This window comes from Aythya marila, assembly GCF_965140915.1.
Source record: "Aythya marila genome assembly, chromosome: 1".
NCBI classification, from domain to species: domain Eukaryota; kingdom Metazoa; phylum Chordata; class Aves; order Anseriformes; family Anatidae; genus Aythya; species Aythya marila.
In genome coordinates, this window is record NC_139042.1 from 112750511 (window position 1) to 112770770 (window position 20260).

The window sequence follows — 20260 nt, forward strand, 5'->3', positions numbered from 1 at the left end:
TTTTTTATGATTGCTATATATGCCTATTGCAAAGTCCACTGACTGAAGAAAAGCCCTCAAACAGTCATAACACAATGAATATAGCTGTGGCCCCGCTATAACTCAACTTTCTAGAGAAAATAATAGTATTTTGTATTTTCCTATGAATTTTCTAACCCTCCCTAGGGAATTTAACCCTCCCTAGGCACTTTAAAAACAAACAAACAAAAAAGTTCAAAACGCAGATACCAGATGGAATAGTTTTACAAAATTGTCCCCAAATGGTGTTTAATAGTCTCAACATAACTCAAATCATCTTTTAAAGTATTTATTGTTGTAATTAGAAAAATATCATGAAGTCCAAGCCCACAAATAGTTAAACTAGCAGACTTGTTGATTAAAACAAAGGCTTAAAGAAAACTTGAAGCACTGTTGATTTGGATAAGTTAAGCATTTTTTTTTTTTATTTTTATTTTTTTTTAACATGACACTGACTTCTACACCTGAAATGTGGTTATTTTAAGACACCTGATCTTACTGTGACTACTGGGCTGGGAATTAGATTAAATTCTTACTGTTTGTCAGAGAGCAGCTCAGACTAAATGGTGGTTCGAGCTATCAACAAAAATGAGACAAACATTGTATCTGAACAGTGGTTCTTCCTGAATGTTGACATCGGCAAATTTTATTTCCTAGATTTTTATTTTTTTTTTTTTAATGTTTATACTAAACTTGCTGTATTAACTAAAAAAGTTGTAATCCACATTAGTACATAATTATTTGTATGTGGTTTCAGACTGGACCAGGAAGTATACACCGAGAATCATTATACAGATTTCTTTAACAGATCCAGAAACAGTCAAGGTGAACAGTAGACCTATTTGCAAAACATATACACGTGCTGTATCTTTGCTGCAATTGCAGGGCTCCAGATTTGTTTTATGCTATATGGCATAATCCTCTACCTCTTGGCAAGCATTACGTATGTATAAGGAAATGAAACATCTTAAAAAAATACTTACAATTTGACATAGACACTTGTGTTCATTGACAAGCTTTTCCAGAGATAAGGACTCGATTACATCTGCTTCTGACAGAGCTCCTTCTCTGTCCTGCTTATTTGCCAGCCTAAAGAAAAAAAAATCAAAATAAAAGAAACACTTAGCACCCTGGCACATAAAGAGATCAGATCTCCAAAACTGTATTTTTGACAAAAGTAGGAAAATGAAGAAAATAAAAACGTCTTGTTCCAGCTTTACTTCCTAGCTTTTCTTTCAACTTAATAAACAATATGTTAGTCCATTTACCATTTTTATCAGAGATACTAATATCAAGTAATTACTATGCCCCTGTAGACAAAGCAATTTTATTTTACAGCTAAGAAGACAGAGATAAAAGGTTGTCCTGCTCTACACCCAAAGCTACCCAGTACAACCTATTGGAGTATATGGATCTAAGTTCAGAACATCATAGCTTCCTAAATCATGTGCATTTCCCTATATAACACTGCTCCATGACCATTTCAGGTCTGTGTACTCTCTAGAATCTTTCTCTGCTGCCAGTTTGGTATGTAGCATTTTGAATCTGCCCTTCATATATGTAAGTAAAACTCAGAATTTGCATGACTGGCTCTAAGAGACATTCTTTATTATTGCATGGAGAGAAGAAAAGGAAGGTATATGAAACACATAGCTTGTAAAATAAGTCTTCTGTATGATAAAATGCCACTATTGTCTTATTTCCTAGAAATACGGTAGCAATGAAGACTCCAGAACATAAACCCCTCCTTAATTTTGGGAAGATTACTGTTCTAGATGACATTTATTTTCTACATACTCCATAACTGTATCCAACACTATTGCCAATAACATGTGCTTTGTAGATGGTACAAAACCAATCTGTCTTACCACCCAAGCAAATGTTGTTCGTCATTTCACACTCAAATACGTACATAGATCTGAAAACAGAGGATATTACATGTATGTTCCTTTCAACGCTGTTATCCGTAACTATTAAAAAGATTGCTGTCCAGTGTAATAAACATCCCAATATTTAAATTCTTCACCTCAGTAAACTTGTGGTGATACCATAGTACAACCATAAAAATTTGAGTTGCTTCCTCAAGACTAATTTTTGAATGCTTCACTGGCAACTCCTTTGTATGATATCAAAATGGAAAAGCTTCTGATCTAAAGCCCTAAAAAGTGCATCACAAACTACATGTAAGGAAAAGTACAACTGCCAAAACCTCTATAGAACTGCCTCTCACAGAAAGACGAAATCTTGTCCCTGATGGGAATTTCTCTCAGCTGTCCAAGTAATGATTTTCAGAGGACTCGACAATCCCTGAAAACTCAATTCCTTGATTAAAATAGACTTAAGGTGGTCAACATCCAGGAAGGTAGGAAGGACTATAGGCATTAGGATTGTGTATGCCTTATTTCTTTAGGAAAAAATAAAGAGGCTAAAATCTCAGTCATTCTCCAGAAACATGCATTCATTCTAATAAATTTATTCTATACCTGTAGATTTCAAATTCAACAGAAAAGGATAAAATTATTAGAAGCAAAAGACAAGTCTACATGAAACAATGTATAGAAAAGTGTTAACAATAGTGTTAACAAAGTGTTAACACTAGTGTTAACAAGTACTTTACCTATGTATATAGGAACATGGTCACCAAGCAGACGTATTCCCTTAGAACAAATTTTAAAGAACTTGCACTCATGGTGGTGAATGATTTTCTGAGTTCACGTGTAAGCAGATGTTAATAACAAATCAGCAAGTTTAGACAGAAATCCGAAGAATATTTTTATGCAAAGGCAACAGAAAAGGGACTAACATATAAGAAATATTTTACATTCATGAGGAGCTAAGAGTTTTATAAGAAATAAACAAAACTTCACAAGAGGAGTCAAGTCTAAGTGTTGATCCCACCTTTCATAAAAACAGTTGGTGACAACAGGATATATAGTTGTTCCTTTCTCATTAACTGCTTTTAATTAAAAGCTAGTATGGTAAATATCCAGGGACTGCCAAAAGGCATTAAATAATGTTTCACAACAATATACTATTCCTGTTCGAAGTTATTACTTGCCACCATGAAAACTAATACTGTTTGTGTTAAAGCAATGTTCATCGAACCATTTTGGAATATAAGCACAAAATGCAATCTGATTTTGCTTCCTACAATAGTTGTAATACTTTCTACAATAGTTGTAATCCAAATTAAGTGCAAAAGTTGTGAAGAGAAGCATTGCATAGCATTAGGGAACCTTAATATTGCACTGACTTCTCTCTAGTAAAGCAATTCCAGTAGGCTCACGTTCAGAAATTAAGCAACTCTTCCATTGCAAAAGAACTCTGATTCAACTTTCCGGATAAAATCACAAATCATTAGGTTTCCATCAACGCAATGGAAAATTGTTTTAGAACCAGACGTCATGGTTTTTCTTCTGAAATCTCAAGTCATTGTCACCAACTGAAATGGCTTTTAGGGGCTGTTCAACCAAGGCTAGTACTTCTGATTTATCATACTCCTTGCAGGGAGGGAACAAGTGGTAGGAATTCACTCCATCGTTAAGCAGAACTTGTCAGCAACTCAGTTTGATCCAAGAACTTATTCCTTCCCATTTTCCAGAATAGCAGTATGAGAATCTCAGTTCTTAATCATTTTACTCTTGAGAGAGTTTTTAACCTCCGAAAAATACAAAAAGAAAAATCTGTGTTACATCTGCAGCTCTAAAAAACATTGCTTGTCACCACTAATTTAATAGTCTTCCCTTTTAAGGATTGTGTACAAATGAGACCATGGAAAGACAGTTTTTTTAAATGTCCAGACACAACAATTTTCTCTTGATTTTCATCAGTCTTAAGAATGATTTGCAGTACAAAAGGTTCACATATTTATCACCATCTTGGGGATAAAATCTCCTACATCCTACCAATGATCAAAACTTTGCTGACTTCCATGCAGAGCTAGGAAAAGCACAAGGCCCTCTTTGCCCCCACCTTATTTAAATAATCCATTCTCACTTCTCAACAAAAAGACTAATTCTACTGTACTCTGTACCCTGTATGATTTAGTGCAGAGATTTCCTAATGGTTCTACAATTCATATACAGAACCAATGACATGTTAAATATGATACTCTGGCACTGTTGCTTCTCAACAAACAGTGAAAACAACTAACATCATCCCAGTGTGTGGCTACTGAACATGGCTAAAGCAGGGAAAAACTGAAATGGAATTAAAGAAAGACATGAAGAGCAATTAAAGGACTGGACATAATTATCCAATTATCTCCACTTTATTTTTTCATTTAACCTATCTTTGTGACAGTTTGAAAATCTTATTGGACTTTCCCTGGTCTCAAAAAGCATTCCTCAGTAGTGCTGTCAATTCCTATCTTGACCTGATTGAAGAAAATATTTCTGATTGCAGACTTTGTTGCCACTGCCTATTCCTTTCTCATCTCAAGATTAAATAACTGCAGTTTACTGTGTTACTGGACTGCACATTCCACAAACCACAGCTGAAGCAGAATGAAATGTTGGTAAGCTGCATAGTTCAGTTCAAGTGTGACACTAATGCCCTATAAATTGCAGTACCTGCTGATTTTTAACCTTGAGTAACTTGAATAGCATACAATTTGGTTTTGGGTCAATTATCTTCGATTTTCTCCATAGAACTTATGTTGCAGTACGGGCTGTTTTCAACAGCTAGAGCTGAAGTGCTCTATTTGGGTAAGCAAAAAATCCAAATAGCAATCTCCACCTTATGCTCCCCAAGAACTGATTTAGCACAGGTCATACATTTCCTGTTGTACTCTCTGTTCCACTACAGCCTTTATGGCAAACTTATGAAAGGAATTAAAATATTATTAAGATACTTACTGCTATAGAGAGTACTACAATGCTGGATTTTTTCCCCCTTTTAAGTAAGTGTATGGACAGATCCACAACCTTGCTTTCTTTTTCCTTCATGCTTCAGTGTAGAAGAAAGCAATTAGTGCACTTAAAACACTTGTGCTTCAGAGGTAGCCAGTACTATGCTTGCAGCTCACCAGGTCTCTATCTAGGGAGCTGGTCCTGGACACTTCCTACTATTGGCCAACTCCAGGAGCGCGATCCGCCTCGCAGCTAGGCTGGGTTGCAAACAGGCAGAACCAGATTCCCCAAGTAGAAAGTAATCAATTTGCCTGTCTACTGGAGTTGCAGAAGTCAGCTTCTCTCTCGCACTGCCACACTCAAAGATGAGCCCTTAGACAATTATTTAAGAACTAGGAGCAGAAGGCATGCAGAAAATACTTACTGGAATGCCACTCAAGACACGATACTCAGGCAAATATTCAAAGCGATGTTTTTCAGATTATACTGGAGCTTACCCTGGGGAGTTCGTTTGTAAAGGATAACACTGAAAGACTTCCACCACACAGGATTAAAAGGTAAAGAATTTTCTTTTACTTAATGTTTATAAAGCCGTAAATATCAGAAAAAGTCTGTGTAGTTTAGAAAAGAAATGCGTCTTAAGTGTCAAACACAAATAGTATACGTCTACCCTGAAAATAATTCAGTATTTCTTGAGGTGAATACAGCCTCAGAGCACTACTGCTCATGCACAGGAATGCTAGGTTTTGAGGCAAGTTTTATGCATAAAACCTCCTCCTTTAGAGCATACGTCAGAATTATCTTAAAGGATAGATAGAGCTTGATTTTAATTTTCCAAGTCAGTAGAACTTCATATAGAGCAATCTTTTGTGTTTAAGAACTATATAGGAAGTATATATCAAAAACACACTTGAAAGCTCTGGAGAGCACGTCTGTTAGCTTATCACATTAAGGTGACTGAGTGAAAAGCTTTCATATATATAATCATGCTTCGCTTATTCCAATCTCACAAAGTATATTTGGAACCCTCACAGTGTAACAACAAACTTTTCTCCATTTCTTTCATAATGGAAGGAAGGCACCAACCGCTTTTATATCAAGTAGGGTTTTTTTTTTTTTGGTAAGCAACTAGAGAGCTTTGAACTTTATTTTTGGAGTCATGGGAAACAGTGTGGAAAGGGAGTGTATGTGTGCATTGGCACAACTGACATCTACAGTTCAATAACAGTATTTCCCTCCGAAGCCTGAAGACACGCCAGTGAAAAACAATGCCTGAGTGTGAACTATGTGTACTCCTTGACTTATTTCTAAAACGTTACTGAGCAAGTAGTAAACAAATCAGCAATAAAACTTGCTTCACAATCCAAGAGATTTGTTGAAAAAGCTCCAATATGAAAAGCAGACATTTGTATCTCAGCTTTCATCAAAAATCCAAGTGTTAGAGAAAGGGCAGAGGCTTCTTTATTCAGGGTAATAGCGTTTTGCATGAGTGCACGTGTGCACATATGCATTTGCTTTCTTGTTTTGTTAGCTTGGAGGTTTTGTTTGTTTGTTTTTTAAACACTTGCTTACAAACTTGTGCATTTTGTGTGGGACTCCCACACAGCAGCAACATAAAACTAAAAACTGTAGTGGCATTCTGTAGGAAGCAATCTCTAAGTGTCTCAGATGCTGCTTTGGGGTTTAATCACAGTCAGTTATCACAAATTCAAAATTTTCAGTCAAACACGCACGCTGGCCATAAAGATCAATGAGGAGGCAGGAGCAAAGTATCCCTAAGGTCAAAATATTAGTGTCAGAACTGTCAGTCTTGAGTAAAAATAACTTAAAGAAAATGTATCATTATGTGAATGACTATGTGAGCTCAAAAATACTAGGCTTTAAGGCTGCTTCAAGGAGCCATAACTTTGAGACTGACTGAACCAGGATTCCTTGGAACACAAAGGCAAGAGGAAGAACCTTTGAACTTCACAGCAATAGACACAAGGAAAGAACAATGCTATCTTTTTCCTTCTGTAGTCCACCTTTTAGAAATACTGTTCTATTTCCTTCAGAATTTCATTTCTCTTCTATTTATTTTTCTTGGACAATCCTGCAGCAAGTCACTAGGACAACACACACTAGAGAAGTTAGAGCAGAAAAAAGTTTAACCTTGGATGCTTACATACATATCCATGCAACTTGAACTGATCCACAAACAGGCAGAAATATGCGAGTTTGTCAGATTTTGTCTGTTCTTTCCTCTCTAGTTATTGGCAGTTTACTGGCTTTTTGAGGAAGTCACAGAAAACAAAGTTCTTGCTACTTTTAACAACCAAGCACACAGGAGAACTAGAAAACAGTTTCAGACCTCCCATGGAAACTGTAAGGCACTCTGAGTTTCCTTCTTTTTCTGCAATTACCTTTAACAACTTTTAACTACAGAAATAGTGGCTCTTAACAGATCTTAAGCTATATTCTTTGGCACTCCAAGTAGCTGCCCTAATTTCTGGCACCTTCCGGATTGTTCACAACAGTTACAAACTCATCAGTAGCTTTTTACTGATTGATATTAGGCTTTTTCTCAAACATACTTAATATTTCATTTCCCTAGTCTGCTTTTCACACCTTCAATTCTTATGTAAAACAATACTTTGAATATTAGGGTAAACTGTACCAAAAATCTAGTGAACGAGGAGCTCCAGGATTATATGCCTATAAACATCAGTTAAGAGTTTGTATATATGTAGTTGCAAACAGATAAATTTCTCTGATTCAACCTTTCCCTAACCAGTTCCTCCAGGTCACTTTTAACTATTCACATTTATCTAAATGTAGAATTCTAAACTCATCCTGTTTACAGTATCTCCAGGCAACTCTAGAGAAACTTTTCTCTCATACCACCTTTTGAAGTGGTCAAAAGAATGACAATTATCACTTGTTTCACTTCAGGTAAGTGGCCACATTCCCACCTTACATCTGAATCACATTGCTATTTACTAAAAGCGTATTTCTCTGACACAACACTCTGCTATCAGTTTAATCCTACCTATTAATCAAATAGATTTGCCCAGTGAGATCTGAGCTCACAACCACAATACTATGTTCAAGTTCCAGGTATATAACTTTGAACACAATGACAGTAAGTTAAACTGCCACCTGTTTTCATATAAGATTTAAAAAACCTGCAAATATGAATTATTTTCTTACACTGCATTTGATATTGAAATATCAATACCAAGGCAAAAAGTGAAGTTGTTTCATCAAGTTACCTGTAATATATATAATTAATTAAAACTGCCTAGAAATCCTTCCATTTATTAAAGATGAGTAGATAAGTTCCAGGGCTGCAGTACTTAGCTATGTGGTCTGACAGATGAAATGGAAATGAAAACCAGGTGGGATTTTGCACAGTACAAATTTTGTGCCTGCAACTACCAGGGTGAAAAAATCTTAGAACAGATGTATAGCAACTGTAGTTTTAGAGAAAGCTGCTAACTAGAAGATCAAATTATACCTCCTATTAAATGGAAAGAAGTTCACCCGTTCATCCTGCTACAGCCCATTCTCTTGTTGCTAGTTTACTTTCAAATCCTGCCTTAAAATACATCAATATCTGGACCTTCATTATATCATTTTTGGCAGAGGAGATGATGATTTTCTATCTGGATTGCTGTGACTCGTAGGTGGCCATCATATTTGTACCATCTAAACCAACAATGGTGTTGATTTCTAGGATTATTCTTGTCTGAAAAGAAAAAAAACAGGTATCTCCAAAGATGTATTTACTTCTCTTTACTGCTCTTTTTTTTTTTTTTTTTTTAAAAGTCTCTTAAAGAGCACCACTGACAGTAAATCTTTAGTTTATAGGTGAAATATAATAAGAACATCAAATAAACTCATTTTTACTCTAAATTAAGGGATACTCCAATCCCTTACCAATTAGAGAGAATACAGACTAACTGATTTGCAGAGTGAGATCATTGTTTTGTCAGTGAGGACTTACTGATGCATACTGCAACTGCAACTTACGTCAGTACAAAAGCATGACCGTACCACCTTCCATTATCTAAAGTTTCTGTAGAGAACGTGAGAATCATTGCCTGCATACATGGAAAGAGTGGTATATCCCTTCCCTGAAGCCTTCCACACATTCATAACATGATATGAAACTCGAAGACGCAATCGTAGCTTTGCCTCATACTCACTGTGCATCTTTGAACCAAATAGTTCATTAAAAAAACAATATCACCATGTTTTTCTAATTGGAATGGACTGGCAGTTGTAGAGATTTTGAAAGTATAAAAGCTTTTAATATAGATGGTTCACAACCTACTATCTTTTCCCACCCTACTAATGGTAAGATCTATAACTTCTATTACTCATTTATCCTTTTCTCTCCCAGGATTCTTTCCCATATCATACAAAAACCATAAACATCAGCATAAGACAACTACATTTCCAACAACATGAGCGTGTTACTGATTTCTGGCCAACTGCTCAAGAACATCTAAATTAATTTAAGTAACTAAGGTCTGTTCAATACCCCCAACCCCATCTCCCTTGGAGCGCTTAATCCAGCAGCATGGTTTGGTGGCACTTTTCCCAGCAACTCTGGACCCATTTTTACCTGTCTCGTGAACTCCTTGAACACTCAGGCCTACTTTAGTCTATTTGAACCACACATTCATTCTCAGTTCTGATGTTTCTCCCCTTCCCATGACTTATGTCACACTAGTTAGAGAACTCCCACACTCCTTCGCTTCAGATGTGCCATTTTCTATTCTCCATATTGGTCGTTTTGGGTTTACCTGGTAGCTTTGTGGCAGCTATGGTGGGTGATACTTTCTCTCAAGGGGACAAGAAGCAAGACTGCATTTCCTCAGTGTCACATTGTCAGCTATACCAGAAGCAACACGCTATAGCCTATTTTCCAGAGACAACGACTGAAAAATGCAAACGATCTTTACACGTTAGTATGTCTTAAGAATGAGATATCTATTAAGTCCCCTGCACTGAAAATATTATTTTGCACTATCATGCAGTGTACTGTGATACTACTTAGCTACCTTCCACATGTAAATGGCATCTTTTTTCAGGTTTACAGCCAAGGCAAGCTCTCTGCCCTTGATATTTTCCTGTTGAACAACTCCCACACTTCCCACAAACAGAAACGTGAATTTAGAACTATTCTTAAGTATGCTTTTCCAAGGAATTATCATCTTAAGACAGAGATAATTTAAAAGGATAATTTCATCCAACCACCTTGCTTCCTGATAATCCTTGGCTTAAGCATGTTTGTTTACAAGACAAGCTAATGGAAACTTTTTTCTTCCTTTTTTTCTTTCTTTTATAAACAAAGGAGAAAATAAGCACAACCTATAGCAAGATTTCTTAGTTCCTTAAAATATAACTTGGCGTAATAACGCAAGATTCCAGGACACCAAACACATTCCTTCTTTTCTTGGGAGAATATATAAGAACATAGCTATTTTAGCAAACTGAAATTTCAATTCAAAGCCACAGTTACTCAAAAACACTGCTGTCAAAAACCAGTTATATAGTTAAACACCATATAACAAAGCTGTAAGACAGTTGCAGCCTAGAAATTGATTTAAAAAAATATTTGCTTTTAACCTGAAATTCCTTTGGGACACATTGCCTCAAAGCATTTTCTACCCTGTGCCCTTCATAACTAAGGGGCAGGGCAGAAAAACGAGCTGACCCTTATTTTTGCTGCAGTCAAAAAAAAAATAAAAAAAAAAAAATGCTGTTTCAGCAGAGGTAATGAATAGAGTGTAATGTAGAACAGAGATTACACACCTCAAAGCTTTAAAGAGAATTCTGTCCTTTGCTTGTCTGCAAGTCTTCCTCTTCTAATGGACCTCAGCATATTAGAATTAACATTGGCAGCATACAAACTAAATCAAAGATCAAATACAGAGTCCTCTTTTGTATCAGACATTTTAATGAAGATGCTCAATAATCTAGAAACAGCAAATAGAACTATGGAACCTAAACAGGAGTTTTTGGTAAATCAGGAAAAAGACAAAAACAAACAAAAAGCATGAAAAACAACACACCAGACCCACAAAAGAAGCCACTGAATCTAATGACAACCAGTAACAAGAGTTCCATAAGATCAGCTTAACTACTTCACAGATGCATTTTAACTTAATGCAGACCCAGTATCATTTTTGTATATATACTCCCTGATAAATAGGTCTATAGACAAAGTAGAGCGATTAAAGAACATTCTAATTGGCTACTTTGCAATTAAGCACAAGAACCTTTAAATATATATGTATATATATATATTAAACATAGGAGATAGTGAATTTGATGGAAATAAAAATTTTGAAAAGAACTGAAAAGAATTTAGGACAAACTTTATCATCATGACAGATTAACAATGGTGGTCTATTCATTATGATCTGTTATTCTCCTCGGCAGAAGTAACTGTCTTTATCAAGACTTGCCCAACCACATGTCATCAGTTTGGAGTGATTCCCTGATGAGTAACAGATTAAAGTTATAAAAAGTCAAAGATTCTTGCAATACCATTAGAACATTTGACAAGGATGTGAAAACCGTGTTCCTAAACTGGTCAGCTATGAAGATGCCTACCAAAACAAATACAAACTTAATCACCAGTGGATCTGCATGATAAAAATCATGGGGTGTTGGGAAAAGCCCTTCTAGGAGATAAGGTATGCCAGCATGACCAAAATAAAATGCAGCATGTGAATTCCTCCTCCTCCCTCCGAATAGAGTATGCTTATGAAAGCAAGTCAATAATCCTTAAACTCTGAACACAGCTTAGTGCTAGGCAAAACTGGGTCTGATTCTCTCTCTCCTACGGACTGTCTTGTTCCCTTCCTTACTCCCATCCTACTCCCTACGTCCTTCTCCCTTTATCCATACTGTAGCTCAGTCTGATCTTCGGCTATGTTTTCAATACTACACAGTTTTTAACTGTACCCCAAAAATGCACAGTGCCACATGACTGCCTGAATTACTGCAGCCACATTAGAGGGACTCCATATTTACACAGTATTTTTTTTAAAGACTAGCCTGCAGCTTGAGATCCTGGTTCCAAACAAAGTTTCAGCATAGGTAACTCCAAAAAGAAGAAGACGTCGCAGCAGCCACGTCTGAGGAATGGCCAGAAACATGGACAGACCTTGCTGATGCTCTTCAGGTGTGTATATGTAAGAGCGTTCAGAGCCATTTCTGAACTTAGCCAACAACCTGAGGCTGCCATTTAGCAAGCTAATGCTCTCCCACCTTTTGATTTGTTTCACCCTTACTGCTCTAAGCTGTTCTAACCGCTTTTCCAACCATCAGTGAAGAAAATGCCTGATAAGGCCACTGAGGATGTGCTAAGCTGTGATATTTTAATCACCGATGAAGTATTTTTATTTAATTTAAACATAGGGGACACCAAGTCATTCAGGTGCTTTCCATCCACTTATTTCCTTTACTCAACTCTGAAGGAGTAGGCATATTCTCTCTGTATTGGCCAAAGCTTCAACAATATGTCTTTCATCTCAACTGAAAGAACAAGATGTGCCCCTATCCATATACACAAACACAAAGGACAACAACAAGGGCTCACTATATGAACAACGTTTGTTAGGGAACATTCAAAAAGTCAAGCGGACAATTTCCAAGGTTATCTTCATCATGAAGACATCCTTATTTATTTGAAACCAGCATGTGTTTCAGCTGCCAGTATAATCAACCACACTTACTGGCAAGCAAATTCAGAGGCAGGTTTTGAAGGCAAGCCAGATAGGATGTAAGATATGAAACTAGGGTTCAATTGCTTTCATTCCACTGCTTAGTGAGCCTGATGTTTAAACAAGAAAAAAAAAATATCTACCTGAAGTGTTTTCTGCTCACTTCTTTACAAGTTTGATTTTGAGAAGAAACTGTTCCATCTGCAGGGAACTAGTGATGATTCATACCTTGCATAGGTATGCAAGTCCTCTAATAGTCACAAAATTCTATTGCTTTTTTTTAAAAAAAAAAAAAAAAAAAAAAAAATCAAATATTTCAAAAGCAATGAGCCCAAAACATCAAAAAGTACATGTCAGTCATTAATAGATATACAAATTGAACATGAAGCTCAGTTCTTACGGTCCTATGGTTGACTCACTTTCAAGTCACAGCAGACTGAGCACATGAAAAAATGGTAACTGTCCTTTGGAAAACTTGAACTGTGTTCTGTTGGAGTAACTGCATGACTGCATGTATGTTTTAGAGCTTTGCAGTCATTACTTTAATTTCCTTAGATACAAGAAGTCTTGCCAGCTCACATAAACATTAAATGGTGCCATTAGAACTTGCTTTCAAGCACAGGATTGCCAAGCCATGTTAAATTAACATGGGTCAACAGATGTGTTAGGCTGTACTAAAACAGACTGTCAGGACACTTCTGTGAAGCCTTGTTTAGCACTCCTGGTTCCTTTCGCATGCCCCACACTGAACTTTCTCTGCAGCAGTCTTGGTGGTGCCAAGCAGTTCTGAAACATCTCAAAAGAATGTTACCTTGAAGAAATTGCCTCTCTTCTGCTGTAGGGAGATAAACCATGGCAAGTTAAGCAATTCAGAGGAATTACTGTAACAAAATAAATACAACTTGTATTTTTCTCCACCCCAAAGTAGTATTTTCCAAAAAATTACTTGCAAGCTCGCCTGATCGTAAGTCTCAGTACAGTTACGTAACTCCTAATAGCTACCAGGCTTTTGGAATTCTCTTGCAGTAAATCAACAAATGCTAAGTTCAGATATTGAAACATGGGGGGAAAGGAGAGGAAGACATAAACAACAACAAAAGAAACAGTAAGGGAAATCCATATTACTGTACAATATCAACATTCTTTCTTGTGATCAGTCTCTGAAGCATTTAAAGTTTTGTTTTTCACCTAATCTTCCTGCAGACAGCAAGATTTAAATCTGTGGAAAACATGTTCACAGTGTTCAGCTCCATGACTTAGATTACGCAAAAACCTATTTAGGGACCTTAAATATGCATAAGGGATCAGAGAAACCCCAGCAGTGGCATTTGAAGCTATTCAAATGTAACAAAATTGTTTGCATGTTGACTGGTTACTGGATTGATTCTTTGCATCTATTACAAGATGCATCCTTTTGGATAAGACAGAAATCTGCATTTGCTTACTAAAAAGAATCCTTAGAATTGGGATTTTGGTTTTAAAACACTGCTATTGCAGAAGACTACCTTGAAACCTCTAAAAACAGCCAGAAAGTATTACTGCATTGCTCAGCACTAAAGGCTGAATAACCCTATGGAAGAAACATGTTTGATGTTTGACTTGTCCGGAAGACCCTAAGTAGAAATCTCATGGACCTGAGCACTTCACTTGTTATCAGGATTTTTCCATTCTTGATCTTAGCCCAAGGAAAACATTCATGGGAAGTTTGAAAAAAATACTGTCTTTCCTACAATTAAAAATAGTTGAACTTCATAATAGTTGGATTTTATAAAACCTACGCAATGGAAACTCTCTCAGTTAAAACAAAAGACTTTGTGCAGAATTACATAATACTAAACATAACCATACATGCAAAGATGCGGAGTCTTCCTAAGGAAATCAACAGAAATGCTTAACAGAGGCGATCCACCCTTGGTATCATGGTGAGCTGTCAGATCAGGCAGAGGTATCTAAAGGAAGCAATTCTTGCTCTGAGTAACTGAGATACACTGAACAATTTGGGATTAACGCAAACATGTCAACCCTTGAAGAATTTCTGAATTGGTTTACATTTTAAAAATGCAGTTACAGATTAAGCACACAACCCTGAAAGGCCAAACTGCTCATTTTATTTTTGGAATAAAATCCAATTATAATACAATAATTGGAAGAACAACAAGAAAATACAGCTTACAGCTTTGTATTTTCTATCTCGGGCCCAGTAGAGCCAGTATCTGATTTCAAAGCTTTCACAGTCATTTTGTAATGGAAAATTACCAGTTAGCCCCTTTGGCTGAGGTTTAGTGCTGAGGAGAGATCTGTGACTTTAACAGCACTGCATGCAAGCTAGTCACAAACTAACTGCTAGCTACAAACTGTTTATTATATTTATAAAAACCTTTAAACTAAAAAGAAAAACCCAACTTCAGTCTACTTCAAAGCAGTAATGACCAACACTTTTGATTTGTACAGAATAAAGCAGCCTTTTTGTATACAGGGCAGAGGATGAATAAAGCAATCAATAGTAGCAGCCCTAAAACAACCATGACAAAAAGTATTTTAATAAAAGATAAGCTTTGCAGTTGCTGCACAAAAGGGTACAGGGTACGCGTGTTTAGTATTTGCTCCTTAAACTCAAGTTCATTAATATGATTCATATTTGAAGACTTCTGGAAGCTGCCTGTTAGGGTTTAGAGGTTATGCTCCAAGTAATGAAAGTGTACAACATAAAACATCTTACTACCAAATGCCCTTCTTTCAGTATGCGAATTTTGAAAAGCCAAGTTAAAACTTGGAAGAATATTTCAATGAAAAAGGGGTGCTTTGCGTAAGCTGTTTGATGAAAAAACTGTTTTAGTCCTCTTCAAATCTCCTATCCAGGCCTTATCACCTGCAACATTCCAGGTACCTCATTTACCCAAATAAAAGCTCACAAAGAAATAAAACATTTAAAAATTGAGTAAAGGTGCCACATACAAATTCAAACAAATAAACCTTAATACTCTTCAAAAAGACTTACTTTTATGACAATCATAGGAAAAAATGCCTACAACATTCACAATGTGTGTCAAAGTTACCAAAAAGTCTTTTGGTCCAGAGTCTAGGACATGCTGCAATTAACTTTAAATCCCAGAACCATGTGTTCTCACTGAAACACCCACCAACAGCCCTTCCCAAGCTCTTGTTCCTTGTAACATAAAAGCCTTCAAGCATTCTTTCTTTCTCCAAACTTTAAGAAGAAATATTTGCATTCTAAAATATTCATTTTTATCACTTCTATTTTTCAGGGCTCCTTGGTCAATGTTCCATCCAGGGCCATAACACGTTACAGATATTCCTCCATGGATATTGCTGTGTTCAATAACACAGGCAGGCATTCAACAGTGTGATTTTATTTTTATTGTGGACATTTAGTTATAAAACAGCTGCATCAAGCTGACAATTTCTCTCTCTTTTTTTTTTTTTTTTTTTTGATTGATTGTTTTTAACATGGAAGATGTCTTCAAGCAAGCTCCTGAAATATTTAAAGGACTTTTTTCTTTATTTGAAAGCAAATAGGGAAATTTAGAATGACTGTACAGGCCAGGCTGAGCATTACACCCACAGTCATTTGAAAGGTATGTTTTTTTGTTTGTTTTAAGATTTTCTATAAAAATCACTTGCCAGAAAAAAAAACTTCAATATCACATTAAGATCTTTGTTAACAGAACTGGAGTTTAACTATCTCCAGTGAAGCTCACACAAGAGCTAAGGTAGAAAACACCACTAAGTCCACTTTCTGTTAAACAAGAAACTTTACTAAATTGTATCTTAATATGGTGTACAGAGTACATTTGTATAAATTTTATTAAAAATCGCAAATGACAAAGTAAGAATAGAAAAATTCAGAAGTAGCTTAGAAAATCTTCAAGTCCCAACATAAATGATACAGGGTTCACTTCTGTGAAAACAATTTATTGTTTTCAAACAGTATTGTTCACAAACAATATATTAAAAAATATGTATTTTCATAGTCAAGAGTTCTGTTGTTCTGTTTTGCTGTAGAATTTACTACTTCAGTTACCATCAGTTTAATTCCACAGGAAAGTGATGCCAAGGAAAAAGGATAAAAAAATTCAGCATGGCTAAACTAAAAGCCTAAAGTAGTTTACTCAAGCCAAAACTGACTCCTTAGACTGCCTCAGCTTCTACGGCTGAAGGGTACATCTCCAACTGAGAATAAAGAATAACTAACTCACATTTCCAACCCCCCCCCCCCCCAGAAAAAAAAAAAAAAAAAAAAAAAGATTATTTTTCTTTCAAAAGATTAATTATGGTAAAATAAGAATTTGAGTTACTCCTCTCTTCCTCCCCCAAATAAAAGTCATCTTCATATACCAAATTCCTGCATATTCTAGGTTCTGGACCCTACACTATACATTTATCACAAAAATAGGATCAGGCTTGAAATCATTGTATGTGGAAAAGACACTAGATAACGAAGAAGCTAAGGGAAAACTTAGCTGTATCCACCTGAAGAAAAATAATTAAAAAAAATGCTTGGTTATGAGAATAAGCCCTACAAAAACTGGGTTAAAGAGCAGAATGCCCTGACAATATGACAATACCTATCATGTACATTCAATCATAATGCCTAATGACTTTTGATTTGCTGCTGCTTGTATTTTACCTCTGTACAGAGGGAATTAGCTCTCATCTCCATAGCTATTTTTGTTGCATAAGGACAATTGCTAACATGGATTTTTGTTACACTTTGATTACAGCAAACTAAGAAAATATTGGATATTGGAGTTAACTCCCTGTCTTGCAAGAGAGGAAAAGAACAAGCTAAGAAAAACTGAGTATAAAAACCATGAGAGACCGCCTCCAAGAGCTTAAATTGAGAGTTAAGGAACTGCAGATAGTTGGAGAAAACAACCACCCACCTGTACAGGATGAGCAGGAAGAGTTTGAACAGCAGGCCATTATTTACGAACGGGAACCCATAACTGAAAGGCACTTCCATGAAATCCAGAAGCTTCAGAATGAAATCAATAATTTGGTGGATGAAGTTCATAAATTTAGTCAACAACAAAAGAGCCTAGTGTCTTCAATGAGAAGGTTCAGTGTTCTTAAAAAGGAATCTAACATAGCAAGAGAAATCAAAATTCAAGCAGAACATGTAAGAAAGGGTTTGGATGAACTGTCAAAAACAGTGAAAAAAGCTGAAAGTGAACACGGGTTATCATCTGCCATAGTAAGAATTCTATCCTCCCAGCATGCTTTCCTATCCCGGTGTTACCTAAATGCTATGCTCTCCTACAACGAAGCTATAACAGTCAAGCAAGAGAAATGCAGAAGGTTTATCGTTCGTCAGCTTGAAGTAGCTGGTAAGGAGGTATCTGAGGAAGAAGTCAATGACATGCTTCAACAAGGAAAATGGGATATTTTCAATGAAAACCTACTCACTGAAGTCAAAATAACGAAAGCACAACTTTCAGAGATTGAACAGAGACACAAAGAACTAGTCAGTCTGGAAAACCAGATCAAAGACTTGAAGGAACTTTTTATCCAGATATCGCTTCTGGTGGAGGAGCAAGGGGAGATGATCAACAACATAGAAATCAGTATGAACAACACTCAAGAATACACTCAAATATCTAGAGAAAAATTTGGACTTGCAGTCAAATATCGGAAAAGAAACCCTTGCAGAGCAATATGCTGCTGGTGTTGTCCATGCTGCAAATGACAACGGAAAGAAGCTGTTTGAAGTAGCAACCGTTCCTATTTAGTAAAAGTTCCTTATTAGGCAGCCACAGAATCCCTCTATTGATTCATTTTTCTTCCTATTTCTCCTTCCACACACCTCTCAGGAAAGACTATCTGTTTTTTCCAAACTGAGTTAGAAGAATGCAAGATCTTCATTTGTCCCTGAATTTTACGATGTTCACAGAAACATGTGAACTAGAAGGAAGGATCAAATGAGACGAGTGACACTTTCTTGTTCTTCTGCTCATAAGGAGCAGAAACAACATAGCAACGTCTCCCATGCTTTTGGAAAACAACAAAAGGATTGTTAATCTCAGATAAGATTAATAAGACTGGTTGAATCACCTTTTATAAAACAATATTCAGTATTTTTTTTAATTGCCTTGCTGTTTTTTGTTTGTTTTTAGCACTCATATTTACTTGCTGATGTTTTTTTTTTTTTTCCCCAAGAATTTAGAGTTCTACAAATAAAATCTACACAAAGTAGACATCCTCAATAACAATGTAGAACCTGATATCTGAACTGCTTTCTGACTTTGTGTTTGGTTGTCAGAATTATTTGAGCGCTGCTTTTACAGGAGGTTACTCACAGGCCGTCCTGTTATCATGAAACAATGCTCAAATTGTAGTAGGACAGCATGCACTGTTTTGGGGCACACAAAACGTATCTGGTTATTTAATAGCATCTTTTTGTATTTCTTACGAATAGGTTTTGAGTTTATATTTTCTGAGCACATCAAAGGTCATTAGCAGCAGAAGACCACATCAAACCTACAGCGCATTTGTCAGCAGCCTGCTGAGAAAGCAATTATTAACAAACTGACATGGAGATACTTATATTATTCAACTACCTAGGCAGACACCTACCAGGTGATGGTGGTGAAATGATACTTCTATTACTCCATGATAAGATGTGTTCTTACTGCTGCCTGGCCTATCCAAATACGCAGTTGCCGCTGTAGTCTCACTTCCATTAGTAACAAATCAAAAAAATTAATCCTTACAAAAAAAAATTATAACCTGGAACCAGAGAATTACATCAGAAGGAATTTCTGGGTGACATCCAGACCAACGCCTTGCTCAGCCTCCTGGTCTTATCTAGACAAGCATTTCTCTGGTGGAACCTCTCATTCGCCACTTCTCAGCCTATCAGCACCTCTCTGAGAAGAGCCATGTTCTGTTTTCTGCACACTTCCCTAATAAGCACTGGTAGGCAGCCGTAAGATTTCCCCTCCTTGTTTTCTTCTGAGGTCTGAAACAAATGCAGCATTCTTGCCTCTCCTTATGTGACATGCTCCAGCCCCTGACTAGCCCAGACTCACTGTAGTGTAATGAAGAGTCATCTTCACTGTCTTTTCTGCAGCAAGGCCAGACCTTTATTTGCACTGCTGCAGGAGTGGCCAGAAGCACCAGCTGGGAGTTTCCAAAACACTAAGTGGTCCTGTGAAATTCTGCTATTTATAGAAACCTAGGATCCTCATTTAAGAGTGCAGGATTGATGGCTAAATTAGTATTATAAGTAAAGGGAAATAGGAATACTTTACCTTAGTACCTAAAATGGATACAGGACACTTAAAAGAAGGCAATTCAGTGTGTATTGACTTAAGCATCCTTGAAAGATTTAGACATACCATCATTTTAATTAATTCTCCTTCTAAAGCTTTATATTGCAGCCTAGTTTAATCCTTATAGATGCCAGATACTCTACATCTACAGATAGCTACACTGAGTGTGTCAGCTGCTAACACTTCACGCCTGGAGGACTTGCAGTGGAATCCAGTCCAGAGATGCTAGCAAGGATTAGATAAGAGGCGAACTCCGATTTCTTTTTGTATCAGCTTCATTCAGGTCAGACTGTTGGCTACACACCCTCCAGGCTTCAATTGCACCAGCCTATCAACAGCACTTGTATCATCTTTCCATCCATTTACGTTTTATTTCCTT

General features: G+C 36.5%; 2 protein-coding genes across 14 annotated transcripts in view; one reads left to right on the plus strand and one right to left on the minus strand.

Moving 5' to 3' along the window:
- The window catches only part of ARL13B (ARF like GTPase 13B), a 49548-nt gene that overhangs the window by 13421 nt on the left and 15867 nt on the right, over positions 1-20260 (minus strand). For all 7 annotated transcript variants that reach the window (XR_014318035.1, XM_082766239.1, XM_082766238.1 and 4 more), the window contains one exon: positions 1002-1107. Coding sequence is in view for 6 of the 7 variants with exons in the window: in XM_082766239.1 (XP_082622365.1) it covers positions 1002-1107 (106 nt within the window). In the remaining variant the exon portion in view is untranslated. The remainder of the gene's footprint in view (positions 1-1001; positions 1108-20260) is intronic.
- STX19 (syntaxin 19) lies at positions 5193-18866 on the plus strand. 7 transcript variants are annotated; one of them, XM_082766298.1, is made up of 4 exons: positions 5193-5425; positions 7118-7232; positions 15856-16185; positions 17332-18866. In XM_082766298.1, exon 4 carries the CDS (start codon positions 17421-17423, stop codon positions 18294-18296), a length of 876 nt encoding a protein of 291 aa, XP_082622424.1. In that variant the 5' UTR covers positions 5193-5425; positions 7118-7232; positions 15856-16185; positions 17332-17420; the 3' UTR covers positions 18297-18866. The 7 variants fall into 7 exon arrangements, with proteins under 7 accessions (XP_082622424.1, XP_082622421.1, XP_082622426.1 ...); XM_082766295.1 differs by lacking the exon at positions 7118-7232 and adding an exon at positions 11916-12048; XM_082766297.1 differs by lacking the exons at positions 5193-5425; positions 7118-7232 and adding exons at positions 9261-9380; positions 11916-12048.